The sequence below is a fragment of the Zonotrichia albicollis genome, chromosome 22 (assembly GCF_047830755.1).
Source record: "Zonotrichia albicollis isolate bZonAlb1 chromosome 22, bZonAlb1.hap1, whole genome shotgun sequence".
Classification (NCBI taxonomy): domain Eukaryota; kingdom Metazoa; phylum Chordata; class Aves; order Passeriformes; family Passerellidae; genus Zonotrichia; species Zonotrichia albicollis.
Genome location: NC_133840.1, coordinates 3,375,570 through 3,391,651, shown reverse-complemented (window position 1 = coordinate 3,391,651; position 16,082 = coordinate 3,375,570). Strand labels below are relative to the sequence as shown.

At 53.0% G+C, this 16,082-nt stretch overlaps 2 protein-coding genes across 2 annotated transcripts in view; both read left to right on the top strand.

Annotated features, from left to right (window-relative positions):
* Positions 1 to 428: 428 nt before the first annotated feature.
* Positions 429 to 7,512, top strand: NLE1 (notchless homolog 1). Its single transcript, XM_005493539.4, has 13 exons — positions 429 to 499; positions 765 to 911; positions 993 to 1,210; positions 1,308 to 1,387; positions 1,626 to 1,702; positions 2,857 to 2,954; positions 4,269 to 4,461; positions 4,846 to 4,981; positions 5,227 to 5,273; positions 5,400 to 5,602; positions 6,490 to 6,649; positions 6,735 to 6,805; positions 7,268 to 7,512. Exons 1-13 carry the CDS (start codon positions 491 to 493, stop codon positions 7,278 to 7,280), a joined length of 1,452 nt encoding a protein of 483 aa, XP_005493596.2. The 5' UTR covers positions 429 to 490; the 3' UTR covers positions 7,281 to 7,512.
* Positions 7,513 to 13,461: 5,949 nt separating this feature from the next.
* ULK2 (unc-51 like autophagy activating kinase 2) overlaps positions 13,462 to 16,082 on the top strand; it is a 37,396-nt gene continuing 34,775 nt past the window's right edge. Inside the window, exons 1-2 of the mRNA XM_005493540.4 lie at positions 13,462 to 14,179; positions 15,323 to 15,415. Coding sequence (XP_005493597.1) covers positions 14,087 to 14,179; positions 15,323 to 15,415 — 186 coding nt within the window. The 5' untranslated portion in view covers positions 13,462 to 14,086. The remainder of the gene's footprint in view (positions 14,180 to 15,322; positions 15,416 to 16,082) is intronic.

The window sequence follows — 16,082 nt, the reverse complement described above, 5'->3', positions numbered from 1 at the left end:
AATGGCAGTGTGGTGAATAAGATTAATTCTTATTTAAATAGTAAATAAGTCGTTCAATCACAGGACATGGCAGAAGTTGGGCTGGGAAAGGTGTAAAGGGGCAGAGGTTGGTCCTGAAGTATTGAACCACACTAAACTTACCTATTTTAGTGCACCTCTGCCTCAGTTTCCTCCTTGGGCAGGATCCCAACTAATCCTGGGCATGTTCAGGGATTACAGCTCCCAGATTTGGATATGGATATTGCTCAGGGCTGCGTTTCCTTACACTCTGGGCCAGATTGGATGTGAGAGGCTCGGCCCATCTTGAGTCGTTTTGGCACCAAACCCCCCCGAGATTTTGGGAAATTTTGGACCCGCGGGAGTTGTCCCTGCCCGGCCTCGAACCCGCGGCCCCGGGGCAGCGCCGCGCTCACCGCCGGCCGCCAGGGGGCAGCAGCGCCGCGCTCGGCGCTCCCCGCCCGCTTCCGGCGCACGTGGGGCGGGCGCGCACATGGCCGCGGTGAGCGGGACCGGGGTGGCCGGGGCCGGGATGGGCAGCGCCGGGAAGCTGCAGGGGTGGGAGTACAGCGGTGCTCCGGGGGCTCCTCGTCCTCTCCTGGGGTTCCCCCGCGCGGCTCCTGCTCGGTGCGGGCTGGTTCTCCCTCCCGCGGGGTCCCCCTGTAGAGGTTCAGAGGTTCCCTGTCCCCGGGCGGGGATCGCTGCCGGGGTGGGAGCTGTGCCCGCCGCCCGCTGGGGTTCCCGGAGCTGAGCCCGCTGTCCCGCAGAACATGTCGCCGGACGAAGAGGATGTGCAGCGGCTCCTGATCCAGTTCCGCGATGAGGCAGGGGAGTGCCTGGGCTCCCCTTTCGACGTGCCGGTCACCATCACTCCGGACAAGCTGCAGCTGGTCTGCAACGCCCTCCTGCAGAAGGTGAGACCCTCCCGAGCTCCCCGGCACCCCCAGCCCGGCCCGGCGCCGCCCTCGCCACCTCACCTGCCTTCCCTCCCGCAGGATGAGCCGGTGCCTCTGGCCTTCTTCGTGCACGATGCCGAGATCGTGGCGTCGCTGGAAAAGACCCTGGCAGGGCAGAGCGTGGAGACAGAGAAGGTCCTGGACATCATCTACCAGCCGCAGGCGGTGTTCAGGGTGCGGGCGGTCACACGCTGCACCAGCTCCCTGGAGGGACACACCGAGGCCGTCATCTCGGTGGCTTTCAGCCCCACGGGAAAGTACGAGGCTGTGGCTGCAGGCGGGGATCGGGGCAAGGCGGCAGCTGCCATTGTCCTGTCCTGGGGACACTGTGCTGAGCTGTTCCCCCTCTCCCAGGTACCTGGCGAGCGGCTCTGGAGACACCACGGTCCGCTTCTGGGACCTGAGCACGGAAACGCCGCAGTTCACGGCCAAAGGTGGGCGCTGGGGAGTGCCAGAAGGGCAACCTGTGACCCCCTCCCTCATGGACCCCTGTGTGCCTGGGGGACAAGCAGGGCGGAGCCTGCTGCTGTCTGAGCTGGGAGGGAGTAACTCTCTTTGGCAAAGTGGAGAAAGAGGGGCTGGCCAGGAGGAGCACAGAGTGGCTTCCTGCTGGGACACCAGGGACACTCCCAGCTCTCCACTCACACCCTCTGTGCTCTCTCTCTCTGCCAGGTCACCGGCACTGGGTGCTCAGCATTGCTTGGTCACCTGATGGCAAGAAACTGGCCTCGGGCTGCAAGAACAGCCAGGTACACCTGGGCTCCCTCAGCATGGGGCTGGGGGGATTAGGGGTGTTCCTTGTTTCTTCAGGGGTGTGTCCCATTGTTTGGAGCAGGATTCCCATTCTCCAGAGGAGCTCTGTGTGTGGATGTGTCACGGTATTGTGAGAAGCCTCTCTGTGCCAGGCAGTGCTCTGGCATTGTCACCTTGGGGAGCTCTTGCTGCTGAGTCCTGGTGTCTCGTGGCAGACGCTTTTCCCTCTGTCCAGGAAAGAGTCCAGGCTTTGGATGTGGTCCTTGGCAGGCAGCTCCATCACGAGGGAGGTGTCTGGAGTGAGGATGGGTCAGGGCTGCTGTTGGCGTGATCCAGCCATGCTGCAGCAGCAGCCTGGTCACAGTGTTCCCACACAGACACGGCCAAATTCCCAAATTACACAAATGTGAAAGGAGTTCAGCCCTCCTGTGAGGCAAAACTGGTGTGCCTGAAGTGCAGAAATGCCTGGGAAATCAGGAGTGTGTGGTTAAATGGGAGCTGAGTTCCTGAGGGGCAGTTTCTCTCTCTGACCTTTGAATGGTCTGGGAGCAATGACAGCACTCACAGAGCTGCCAAAGTTGTGATGCCAATCCCAAGGAAATATCCTGGGCCAGGGCGGTTCAGCCATGGTTTGGTGCTGGTCTGCCTTTAATTGAACCTAGAGAGCTGCTTGTCCTCCTTTTCCCTATTTCTCCTCGGTTCTTAAGCAGGAGATGACTAATGCCTTGGCTCTTAAGATGAACATTTATGTAGAGAGAGAATCAACAAGAGAAAACCAGCATGTGTCCCACCCACAGCATCCGATAATCAGCAGCGTTTAGCTGTGGCTTTCACTGTGCTCTGCAAACACTCCCTGAGTTTCTGGCACGGGTGGCTCTTGGGGGACTGTATCTTTTTTGGGTTCAGTCAGATAACTTTGTAGCAGCAGTGCTGTAGGCAGACAGGAGGGCAATCAGGTCTCATTCTTTTGGGTGTCAGCTGATTGCTGCAGGGATTTGGAAAGGCATCCAGCCCCCTTCCCCTGCTGCTGCCTGCCAGTGCAAACACGGTCCCAAGGACACCTCTGCTTTCTAAATGGAGCTCCAATGTCTGTGGGATTCACATGATGTCTGTGGCCTGACGTGACCCTCGTGCTTCCTCTCTTGCCCAGATCTTCCTCTGGGACCCGGCCACTGGCAGCCAGATCGGCCGGGTGCTCTCTGGCCACTCCAAATGGATCACATGGCTGTGCTGGGAACCACTCCACAGGTGAGTGAAGGGCCAGCTCAGCCCTTCCCCTCTGCTCCTGTGGAAAAGAGCAGCCTGACCTGAAGGGCATTGCTCCTGTTTGCCTTGCTCCTGTTACGGTGAAAAGCCCACATAGAACAGCTCTCAAGGTGAGCTGGGAAAAATCTGGGAGCCAGGAGTCCCAGGTGCTGCTCACAGACCCTGGGAGTTGCTGGGGAATCACTGCCAGGCTGTGTCTCTTTTCTCCTGGGAATAAAGACACACCTGCTTCTGTGGTGCTGGACAAACCCTGATGTGCTGAGGTGGGAGCAGGGAAGCCTGGTGGTGTCCAAGGGCAGAGCTCTCCTTTCTGCTCTCCTGACCCTGCTGGCCTCTGTCATGCTGTTTGTTTATCATCAGGGATGATTAACTGTACAATCCCCTTATCCCTTCGATCAGCTAAAGCTCCCTCTGGGAGAGGTGGGTGGAAGGGGGACAGTTGTAGCCATTAATCCAAGATGTTACAGAAATAAATAAAAAAGAAAGAAAAAGGGCCCCTTCAGAGCAGAGCCCTGCAAATTGAATTTGCCAGTAGGAAGCTCCAGCTATTTGCTGACAATTAACTGGATTAGCAAAAAAATGATTGTAAGGAAGATGAGGAAATGAGGAGGAGAGACATGACCCTGCCAGGACTGCAGTTCTCCTTCTTCAGCCAGTTCCAGTGCAATGGGACGGACTGTGCTCTTCCTCACTGCTGGTGCCACCATGCAGAGTGATAAAGACGTGCAAAGGACAGAGGGCTGTGGCTGCACTGTCCTTGCTGGGTTGTGGCCAGCTGCTTCCAGATGTGTTCAGTTTGTCCCCTGAGCCCCAATGGATGTGGATGGACAGTTTTCCTTTCAGCTCTGTCCACAGGCTGGAGGTGAAGCGTGGCAGAGGCAGGGGAACATCCAACACATTCCCAATGCCATGGATCTGTGCTCTCTGTGTGAGGCTGATCCCCTGCCCAGGGCTCTCTCCAGCCTGTGCCCAGGGAAGGTGCCAGTTTGTGGTGACCTTGTTAGCCAGTGGGTTAAAGTTGTGCAAGCAAGGTCACTGCCAAGGCCTCAGCTGCCGGGTTTACCGTGGATTGATTTCTCCAATGTGCAGCCCAGGAGTTGGTTTGGAGGAAGCATTTGTCTGCCTCTCCCCTGCCCTGTGAGACCTTGTTCCCTGTAGGTCAGTGCTCTGCCCCTGCCTGGCCTCTCTCTGATCTTGAGGCAAAAGAAAGTTGCATTTTATTGCCTGCTGAACCCTCTGGGGCTTGTGGGAGGGTGCTCAGGGGAGCTGCACAAATGGATTTGATCTCTTTGCCAGAAACCCAGAGTGCCGTTACCTGGCCAGTGCCTCCAAGGACTGCAGCATCCGCATCTGGGACACGCTGATGGGCAGGTGTGACAAAATCCTCACGAGCCACACGCAGTCCGTGACCTGTGTGAAGTGGGGGGGTGATGGCTTGCTCTACTCCTCCTCCCAGGACAGGACCATCAAAGTCTGGAGGAGCCAGGATGTAAGTGAGGGACTGCCCTTGGGCTGCTGGGCACACTGTGGGGTAGCTTTGTTTGCTCTTCCTGGCACAGCTTGTGCCCTGAAAAACAGAGCTGCTCTATCTTCCTGACCTGTCAGACCTGTTGCTTGGCACCATTTGCAAGGGGTATCTGTTGTGAGATGTTTTCATCCTTAAGAGCATTAAATGGGGCTAAAAGCTGGAAACATCCCTGCAGCAACCTGAGCTGGTGGGTGTTGTGCAAGGGAAACTGATTCCTGAAGCTCAACAGCGTTCTGCCTTCCCTGCTTACTGAACCTGCCTGCAGCAGGTTTGGAAAGTGTGGGGTGTGTCCCTGCAGCCTGGTGGCTGTGTCCTGTCCCTGTGTGAGGGTGGCTCTGTCCCCAGGGTGTGCTGTGCCGCACGCTGCAGGGCCACGCTCACTGGGTGAACACCATGGCCCTGAGCACCGACTACGTTCTCCGCACCGGCGCCTTCGAGCCGGCCGAGGCCACCATCAACCCCCAGGATGTCAAAGGCTCCTGTGAGTTCAGCACCCACCTTGGAGGCTGGGGGAGGGCTGGTCATGCTGGAAGTCAAGATTTTTCTTGTCCATGCCAGGGTGGAGCAGTCTGGGGGATGGGGAGGTCACTTTTGCAAATTGAGTGGTGACAAAAGCTCCTGCTAAACCTGCAGAGCCAGGACTGGACTTGGCATGACAAGGTTATAAAATTTCTTTTCATCTAAGGATTGCCAATATCTCTTTCACCCTCCTTTTCCCTTTTTCAGTGTCAGAACTGAAAGAGAGGGCACTGCAGAGGTACAACCAAGTCCGGGTAAGTCCCTGCTGTCACTTCTAATGCTGTCACTGATGAAAGCAGTGGGCACCCCAACACCGGTGTGCTTCCAAGCTTTCCACACCTGGCTTGTACAAAACTTGGGCTCTTTCACCTCTTTTTCAGGGCCAGGAACCAGAAAGGCTTGTCTCGGGGTCAGATGATTTCACCCTGTTTCTTTGGAGACCAGCAGAGGACAAGAAGCCACTGGAGAGAATGACAGGCCACCAGGCATTGATTAACCAAGTCCTGTTCTCACCAGACACCCGGACCATCGCTAGTGCTTCCTTTGACAAGTCCATAAAGCTCTGGGATGGTAGGACAGGAAAGTGAGTTGGTTTGTTCTGTTAGAGATGGTGCTGCTATGGAGTCTGTGTGTAATGCTGTGGGCACACAGGGCTGGGCCCAGTTCATTGCCAGCAGCTCCCTGGTGTGTTCAGCATCTCTATGGCCTCAACTCATACAAAGTGACTCTTCTGCCTCTGCATTTTTCTGCCCTTGAGAAGTCTCTTGTCTGGCTTTTCTTGTGTCAGGGTGTCTGTGCTTGTCTCTGAGTGTGCAGCCCCACTGTGACTCAGCCACAGCACTGCCTGGCACCTGTTTGCACACCCTGTTGCTGCAGGGTCAGTTCTGCGGGGCGGGCGCAGCTGTGGTGGGATGGGATGTTCCACTCCAGTGATCTCCTGAAGATGTGTGTGTTGGGAACTGGAGGCTGACCCAGTTTAAACAGTTCTTGTGCCAGAGAACAGCTTGTTCTGGATGATGCAAATTCTTGTAGTTACAAGTAGTGCTGTTGGTGTTTGGATGCTCCTGTAATCCAGCTTTTAACTTTCAGCTGCAGTACTGGTGAGCTTGTGGAGGCAGCAAACCAACCTTAATGCTCATGAGCTTGGCTTTCATGTCAGTGATTTTAATGGTCCTGTTAAATCTGGGCTACTCAGCCAGAGAGGGAAGGACACACCTGTGCAGGTCACTTCACACCTGAGGGCTGAAGTGTTGCCTGCTGGATAAAGGTCTCTTGTCTGAGGGATGGGATGGGGAGACGTCCTCTAGAAGGTTCTGAGCCCACTTGGGAGAGTTTTTGGATAGACTCCGTCTAGCGATTGACTGCTTGGAGTGTGCTGGGCATCCTGTGACTGCTGCTGGAGAAGAAACATGAATGCAAGGGCAGGTTAGGAACAAAGCCTGCTGCTCTGACAGCCTGTCCTTGTCCCAGGTACCTGACGTCGCTGCGGGGCCATGTCTCAGCCGTGTACCAGATCTCCTGGTCAGCCGACAGCCGCTTGCTGGTGAGCGGCAGCAGCGACAGCACCCTCAAGGTCTGGGACGCCAAGACAAAGAAATTGGCCATCGATCTGCCCGGCCATGCGGATGAGGTGAGCTGCCTGCTGGGGCTGGGGGCTTTGGGAGGCAGCAGTGACCCCTCCTCCCAGCACAGCTGGCTGATTTCCATCACACCAGGTATATGCAGCGGATTGGAGCCCGGACGGACAGAGGGTGGCGAGCGGAGGGAAGGACAAGTGTTTGCGGATGTGAGTAACCTGTTCGTCCACGAGGGTGTTGTAGCTACTCCCTGTGTCCCTCAGAGCCACAGTGCCCTTGCAGAGACCTGCGTGGTTTGAGCATGATCTCCTTGCAGAGAGCACTGTGTCACATCCCAGCTGGGGCACTGACTTCTCTCAGGGCAGGAACTGTAGCTGGGAGATAACTAGAAAGCAGAGCCCCTCCAGCCAAGGGGGCTGGAATTTGACTCAGGATGAAATTTGACTCAGATATTTTGACTCCTGGAGAGGGAAAGGAACAGTTGCACCAGCTGGTCAGGTCTTCCTTTCTGACCTTCTTCCCTCTCCCAGTTATGCAGACAAATTCCTGGGAGCTGGCTGCCTTTTGCCTGTGGCTGGTGACCCCAGTCCCTGTGGTGCTGCTGGTGCCTGCTGGGCAGAGCTGTGCCCCACCACAGGGAACAGGGACGCAGCCGCTCTTTCCCTTTGCAGATGGCGTCGATAGGAGCAGTGACATGGAGCTGGTCCTGCCCTCAGCACAGTCCTGGGACATCTCCACGGTGATGGATGAAGAGGTTGACCCAAACCCGGCTCCGTGTTCCCGTTGGCAACTCTCCCTCATGGACTCTTTCCTTATATTTATTTAAGGAAATTTTAATTTTAGTTCTTATTAAGAGTTGTGCATTGTAGGATGATTTCCTCTGAACATCACAGGAGGGATATCTCATCTGCCTCCATCTCAACTGGCTTTTTATTGGAATTTCAGCCTCACAGTAGCCATTGTCCTGAAAGGGGCAAGCAGAGGGTGGAGATTGCTCGTGCCCTTTCCTGCTCTGTGAAGAATCCTGTGGAGAAGAGGGTTTTAGTGGGAACACAGAGGGTTGTCCTTTTGTGGCCTTCAGAGAGAGAGAAAAATGGGAAAATTCAGCACATCATTCCATTGCAGAATTGTGCTTGGCTGCACAATGTCTGGGACAAAGATCTGCTGAGAATGAGGACTTGGGGCTTCTCTTTATTCCAGTAAGGCTTTGCCTTTCCACACAGCCCCATTTCCCTGTGGGCTGTGCTGAGCATTATCTGCCAGTGATCCTCTGCATCCACAGCAGATCACTCCTTGGCTAATCTGTTCAGGTGCAACAGGCCTGGACTTCAAATTATTGCTGGAGCTGTGCTTAGTTTTCAGATTTCAGGAGCTCTTGGGAATGGGAAAATGAGACTCTGAACAGGGGAGAGAGTGTCCATTTCCCATCCACCACTGGCTCAGGGGGAGGAAGGATGGGGGGGAAGAATGGAGCAGGAATTCTGTGTGCCACTTGTCCCTTGCCCTGGATATGTGCTGACAGCAAGGCTGGGACAGACACAGAAAATAGCAATGCTTCCATTGCACAGGGCTGGCTCCTTCTGGAATTTCTCAAATGCATTTTCTTGCCCAGTGGGTGAGAGGGATTCACACTGTCAGCTGGGTATTTGTAAGTTTGCTTATGAGCCCTTTTATCAGTCAGTTCAGGCTTCCAGCCACCATGAGGTGAATAGACCTGGACGAAGTGTTTATTTCCAGGATGCTTACGAAACAGAGAAAATCAAGATGTGATTAATAAGGAGCAGAAATGATACTGTCAGATTTAGTTGCACTGGGTTAGCATGAAGATCAAAACATTCTCCATAGCCCTCATATGCAGTGATTACTACAACTCAGAACAGGAGTTTGGGTCTCAGATGCTTCCCAGCTGCAGAAGATGCATTTTAGGACTTTATCTCTGCTTTGGAGGATTAAGATGGTGCAGTAATGGCCTTTTGTTTGTCTGCAAGTGTTCAGGTGAGCCACAGACCAGAACTAAGGGTTAAATGTTTAATATGATTGAGAAGGCAATCTGTAGTTCCTGTGAGTGTCTCCTGCCAGCCAAGCCAGCAGGGATCTATCTCTATGGGATCTTTTGGGAAGAGCTCAGTATCCCATAGCTGCTCTTTCATTAGGTGCTTCCTCCAGCTGGTTCCTCCTGACAGTGAAGGCCAGGTTGCATCCATCTGCATAAACAAAACCTTTTGTAATTCCCTGAGGTAAATGTGGGACAGGGTGGTTTAAAACCAGCTGATCAGTCTGCCCCTGGGGAGAAGAGGAGCAGGTCACTACTAACAGCCAAGAAGCCTGCCTGGTTTCCAAGCTTTTTGGCGCGCTTGTGCTAAAGGAAATGACCCACCCTTGGAAGTTCAGCTCTGTCCCCAAGTCTGACTTGCTGCAAGCAGCTGCTCCTGGTTGCAAGTGGCTCTTCCTGAGTGAAGAATCATTCTCTGCTCCTCCCCTGGAGTTCTGCTCAGGGTCACTGTGCCCTGTCAATCCATGGTGTGTGTTGTGTTGGAGGCAGGGATGTATCAGAGCTCAGGGACACGATCCTGCCTGTGGGAACTAGGCCTGGCTGTGCATGTGTAGGTGTACCTAAAATATCAGTGTACCTTGCCCACTGATTTCCAAACCAAAGCAATCACTGTGCCCTTTGACCATGCTCTTGTCATCCCTCCACACTCTGCTTCTGTGACATAGGGCCTGATTGGAACTCGCCTTTCTAATGCTGAGCAGAAAGGTTTTCCAAGGGGAAGTGAGACCTCTTGAAGAAAGAGAGGGCCTTGCAACAAAGTTCACACCAAAATAAGCTCTCAGGTTTAATCTTCCTGTGATCTGATAGCAGGTAGATTTTTGAGCCATGCTCTGTGATGGCTTTGCATGTAAACCAAATTGTATTTTCTTATCTAAGCATCTGCTGCTATTTTTACCATTCATGCAGCAGCAGGCTCTATGCATACTAAGAGCTGGCCCTGCTCCAGCTGGATTCCTTAGCAATTCCTGCCACTCCTCCTCCCAGTTTGATTTGAATGCAGCATTTCCCGGGCCTGGCTGCAGTCAGAGCCTGCTCAGGCTCTGGGGAAGGAAGGAAGGAAGAGCTGCTGCCCTTCCCTCCTGAGCTGCCTCTGCCTGGCAGGAGCTGCAGGAGCTGGTGACCTCCCTGCTCCACCACACTGGGGATGGGAGCTTTAATGAGCTAATTTGGGCAATTGCAGATGCAAATTTGGGTTGATGGTGTTATTAATGAGGGAGATGTTACTTTGTGTTAAAGGACAAAGCTAGGAGGCAGGCTGGAGCTTTGTGATTGCATTTCTGGGATCAGCAGCCCCAACCTTACTGAAAAGCCTGAGCTTTCCCAGTGCTGTTTGATTGGAATCCTGGGATCTGCTTCCACGTTTCAGTCCTGAGTTACTCATTAAGCATCCCACACAGGTTTTCCTACCACAAGGGTGTTATTTTTCACTGGTAAAACAAGAATCATTTTAAGCATAGCCAGAAACTGTCCTGCAGAGCCCTCTGACACTTTCTCCTTTAAAAGCCCAGCTGATGCCACCATTAATTTTGTTACAAATCCCAATGGAGGACAGTGGTGATAAGGACTGGGAAGTGTGCCAGTCCTCTGAGGAAGGGTTACCTGTCTAATGAAATGCTGAGTATGATGGAGGGAAGGAAGGAAGGATATGGTAAGAACACCTGGAATGCAGTAGATAGCTCTGAGGTGAGCAGGATGCTGTCAGACTCCTACCTTTGGGAGCTGATTTAGATAAGGGAGGCCTTAAAATCCATGTGAAAACTCTTACTTGGGGCTGTGTCCTGCTTATCCATGCAAGTGGAGTGTGTGTTGTCTTCCCTGGGCCCTTGGAGCCACATGTTCCTGTCCTGTTCAACTCAGATGATCTCTTGAATATTTTCCCAGATCTGTAATTTAATTTCCATGTGCAAGTTTATAGCCTGGGGAGAGAGAGAGAGAGAGACAAGAAAAATCTTTCAATGAATAGGAAGAAAATGAACTTCATTCATTGTTCTGCATGAAAAGTAGGAAAAGCAGCCTTGTTCTGGTTTTTTTTTGGGTCAGCCCAAACATTATTCAGGTGATGTTTCTACCTCAGGGCTGCATTTTGGTGGTGTGGTATGGCAGAAAACAGCTTGCTGTAAGTCCATTAGTAGTTTTGAGGATGAAAGCTGTTAAAAAAAACTCAGGGCAGTGATGTCTGTGTTCTGGGGAGCTGTTACCAGATGAAAGCATCCTTCTCTGCACTCAGACAAGCAACCTGGAATTTGCTAATTCCTTCCTTGATGTGTTGCCCTTGTGATCAGAAATGCTGGCTCACAACTGAGGGACTAATTTGAAGCAGGGTGGTGCAGCTGGGAAGGAGCCCCAGAGCCATCTCCAGCACTGCTGTCCTGTTTCCTTCCCTCTGTGAATTCTGTGAATTGCACAGCTGTGGGTTGGGGCTGGTCTCTCAGTGGGCTGCAGTTCCTGCAGAGTGGGATGCTAAAAATGAACCAACCCAGGACAGAGTGCTCTGTGGTTTTGAAGGATCCCTGGGGTGGATCAGGAAGGGGCACTGGGTGTTTTGGTGCATGGTTGGAGCAGAGCACCCCTGGGTGCTGCAGGATACAGGTAAATGCTGGATATCCGTGTGTGGGAGCAGCAGGAGCCCCATGGGGTTATCCTGCACCCTCTCCCAGCATCTCCAGCATCGAGGCTCCCTTGGGAAAGGTGAATCCAGCCCGTTCTGCCTCTGAACTCCTCCAGCACCCAAAGGCAGTGACGGTGCTGTCTGTAGGTTCTTTGTGGTGTGGATGCCGGAGTTACCGACTCGCAGCCACGCACGGCCCCAGCTGGGAGGAGTGACCCGCATGCAAATCCCGCAGCCTGCAGCCCTCGGGTGCCGCTCGCCGCGATCCCAGCGCGGGGTGTTTTGTTATTCCGGTCAAACCTCGCTGCCGCTCCTGCCTGCTTGTCCTTGCTGTGCCCAAACAAACCTGCTCCAGGGCTCCAGCCCCATTAGGAGGACAAAAAGGACGTGAGGCAGCGCTGCTGCCCAAGGGAAATGTGTCGGGAAATGTGTCTCGGTTCGCAAGTGTGATGCAGATTGGGTGGCTTAGTCATGGCTGTGGTGACTTTTATCTGCTCAAAAGGCATCTTCTGAATGAATTTGTTTTTCAGCTTCCCTAGAATGTGGCTTGTGACATTGATTTTGGGGTGAGGATACACGCTGACGCTGAGAGGATTAATACTGAAGTGAGAATTGGTGGATGGCAATAAACAACCGGTTCTGAGGGAAATTATTTTTATGAATCAGAATATTTAACACATGGAGGCTTGTGGGCTTTTTCCTGGTTTAAAGGGACACTGTGAAGCATATCACAAAGTGTCTGTTACTACCAACACTTCAATTTATGATTAACTTGGAATATTTTTACATCTCATTAATTCTTTCCAGAGGGGTGTTCTGAGCTGTTGAAATTATTGTCAACGCCACTTTCTTGGTGCTGTTTGTTAGGGTAGTGCCATGGGTGGGTGGATTTTAGATGGGAGCTCAAAACTTCACCAGATAAAGGGGGGGGGGATTCAGTTTTGAGGGGTTTTAAAGCCCTCACAAAAGAAATTTCTTAGGATTCCTCTGATAGCTTAAAATGCCCTTCATAAAACTGTCAATCCTTAAGAATCTCTTGCTGGATATTTTTTACATCTAAGTTCATTGTCTGTGGAGAAGTCTTTAGCTGAGGAGGTCCTGACATGGTGCACAGCTCCTGGTTTGGAGTGTTGGAAAGCCAAGGGAGATAAGTGAGGAATGGGGAGAGGCCCAGCTGCAGAGCTATTCGCTCAGTCTCTATTTTGATCTGGTGACACTGAAAGCAGAGCCTGGGTCACGCCAGGGAAGGGACAGCACAGCTGTGTGGGGTCACACCCTGCATCCACTGGGGATATTGGGGAAGCCTGAAAGGGTCTGGGACTGGGATGTGGAGGTGGTGTGATGGAGAACATGGGAAGAGAGCAGTGAGGAATGAACACAGAGGAAAGGAGCATAATTATGTGGACCTGGAGGTGAAGGTCAAAGGCTTCATGTGACTGTTGTTCGGTGGCTGGTTGGGTTTTTTTAAATGTTTGTACGTGCTGAAAACAGCTCCAGGCTGATCTAAAAGTGCTGGGAGGCAGGGGCTGTAAATTACAGGCGTTGTTCTCCTTATAAAGGGAGCAAACAACTCTTAAGTGTTTTGGCTCACAGCACTTTGCATGCCTGTTCCTCCATTGCTTCTCCATCCATTGAAACTCCTTGTTTCAGGTTTGAGGGAGAGTCTTGTTCACTACTGGAGTAGGGACAGGACCGAGGGTGTGTGACCTGGAGTAGGGACAGGGCTGACAGTGTCTGACCTGGAGGTGCTATGCAAGCAGTGCCACTGCCTTGGAAACCTGGGATGATCCCATACCTGACCGTCCCAGCTCTTGTCCTGTGCAACTCCGGTCCTCGCTCTTCCCCTGGTGGCCCCTCAGCGTTGTCCTCACCGCCGGGGGCGCCTGAGGTGGCCGAGGGAAGGGCTGAGGTGATGGCCGGGCGTGAGGGCTGAGTTTGGCCTCTCTGCCCCGGCGTGAGGGCAAGGGTGGGCCCAGGGGCTTGGATCACTGTCCTCACTGAGAAAACGACCACACCGACCCCCGGAGCCCTGACGGGACGGGTGCGGGGAGGGCTCAACGGGGTCCCTGGAGGGCTGAGGGCAACGGCCCCGCTCTGAGGCGCTGGCGGCGGAGGGACCGCCAGGTTACCCCGGGTGAGGCACTCTTTGGCCGCCGGCGGAAGCACCCGAGCGTCCGGGCCTGCGCACTGCAGCCTATAAGAGCCGCGGAGCGGTGCACAGGGCCGGGCACTCGCAGCCGGGGCTGGTCGAGTGCGGGTCTCTGTGGAGGAAGTGGTGGAACGGCAGGAGCCCCGGGAGGCGCTGGCGGCCTGAGAGACCCCCATTCGCACCCTCATTGCTTCCTCCTCTCTCGCGAGGGCTGCGGCGGCGACAGCGACAGCCATCCCCGGAGCCGTGGGCCGCGCCTCTCCCCGCTTCGCTGGATGCTCTGGGGTTCGGTCCCTGAGCGGGGCCGCGGCGCTGGCAGCCCCCGCTGTGGCGGGGCCATGGGGCCGGGCAGCGGCAGGGCACGGAGCCCCCTTCCCCACTGAGAAGGCCCCTCGTCCCGGCGCCGATGCCGCGCTATCCCCTCACAACCGACCCTTGAGATTCCCCTCTTTCCCCTCCCCATGCCCGACGGAGCCCCTCGCCTCGGTGACGCCCTGCAGCAGCCCCGCCGGCCCGGGGGTCTGCGGCGCTATGAGAGGAGCTGCCCCCGCCGCCGGGGGCAGCCAGGACCGGGGCAGGCTCCCACCCCGCCGCCGGTTGCCGTGAGGCGGCTGTAGCTGCAGGAAGAGCCCCTTTGTTTTCCCTCCGTCCTTCCCGGGGGCTTCATGCCCCGCTGAGGGATGATGGAGGTGGTGGGGGACTTTGAGTACAGCAAGAAGGACCTGATAGGACACGGAGCCTTTGCTGTGGTCTTCAAAGGTCGCCACCGCAAGGTAAATAGCGACGGAGCGGGGCTGGTTACACAACCTGGGGCCCACAGGAGCCCCTCGGGTGGGTGACAGCTGCGGTGGTGGTGGGAGGGTTGTGTCCTCTGCGGAGTTTTGACGTGGTTTGGGAGAAAAAAGAGCCGAAGGGAGATGCGGGCTGGGCTGCGGCCCGCGGCTGCCCCGCGGCCCTGAGCCGGTATCCGGCCCCGGCACCCATAAAATCTTTATTTTTTCCTTTCCCTCAGCCCCACCGGCCTGTCCGCGCTCCCACCGCTCCTCCCCTGTCCCTGCCATAGCGGCGAGGGGAGAGTTGCAGCTGTAGGGGAGGCTGAGCCCTTTGTTTGTCGGGAGGGTCATGTTTATCTCGCTGGATAACGAGGGATCTAATGGAAAATTGTCTCCTTTGGGATTGGCTGAAGATTTCTTAAATTCAGAGGTGTCTGGTTTCCTGGCGTGACTTGCTCATCGCCCCGGATATTCATAGTTACGTTATGGTTTCTTGATGCTGGGAGTTTATTCTGGTGCCTAAAGAGCTTTGCTTTCCAGAAAACAGCCCTTGAGATTTAGCATTTTGGAGGATTAACAATGCTCAGGGCTTGGAGAGGCACAGTGCAGTGATTTTGGGGTTAAAAAAAAAAAAGAGAAATGGGGACAGAAACTTTAAAGGCCAATGCTCCCACCTCAGAAATAAATAATATCATATGTATTATAGGATAATATATAAATAGACAATACATAAACTTGCTTAAAACAGAGGGGGTTCTGTGCAGTTTTCATCTGCAGAGTATAGAAAAGCTGAAAATGAGAAGTCCTTAAAAAGGACAGTGAAAGTAACTTCATCATTGTGAGAAGTCTAAAAAAGCAGACACATAGCACTGCTACCAAAAAATAAATGGAATATGATTACTTAGGTTTTACTTTGTTTTGTTTTTAATGCATTGGAATCCATTAAAATGCAGTGTAGCCAAAGCTGGATTTTAATAGCTGTGGAATTAAATACTTCTTGATGGTGTCATGTGATGTAGTAATAACTGGTGGGTAGAAGGGGTGATCTTGCAACTTTTTTCTCTGTGTTTTCCTAGATAGTTGTTAGAGAATAAAGTTTAAAAAAAAAAGTAAACTAACAGTACTTTTTTTGTTCACTTCCAGAAAACTGATTGGGAAGTAGCCATAAAGAGTATTAACAAAAAGAACTTGTCGAAGTCACAAATCCTACTTGGAAAAGAAATAAAAATCTTAAAGGTATGTTAATTTGCAGTGATTTTTAAAGCTGCTTTGCTTGAAAAGGAAAAGAGACTTCTGACCTAGTTCATTCCAGGTCATGGGTGGTGTCACAGTAATTGCTGCTGTGATGTTTCTTTGTTAGGGATCCAGAAATAAAAATACTAAGAAAAACAGAAAACAAATTAAATCTTTAGTTCTGGAAATGTCTCAGAGCAGGTTGTGAGCATGATTTTGCAGTTAAAAGAAGCAAATTGTTATGGAAGCAGTGTCTGGGCTCTGCTTATTGCACACGTGGAAGAGTTTGTCCTTCAGGATGGCCAATGGGGCTCCTTTTCCCGGCAGATCACAGCTGAGTGAAGCATCACTCTTTGATCTTTCTTCATCTTTTTTGCTCAAAGCTGCCTTGAAAGCTGTAACCAGTGAGCTGACTTTAATTCCTGAAGCAGCTGCCCACTTCTGACTTGTGATAATTACCTTAACTGTGCAGTGTGGCTCCAGCAGAGGAAATGCAATGGAGCATCTTTCAGCTTTTCAGTGTTATTTTATGGAAACTTCTCCTTGGGTGGTCATTGAGCATTCCCTGCTCTCTGGATTTCACATCTCATTTCCCACAGCTTTGCAGTAATACTGAGTGCTGCTTTCTTCCCATGTTTCTGAGCTTCTTGAGATACATCACTGCTTTATA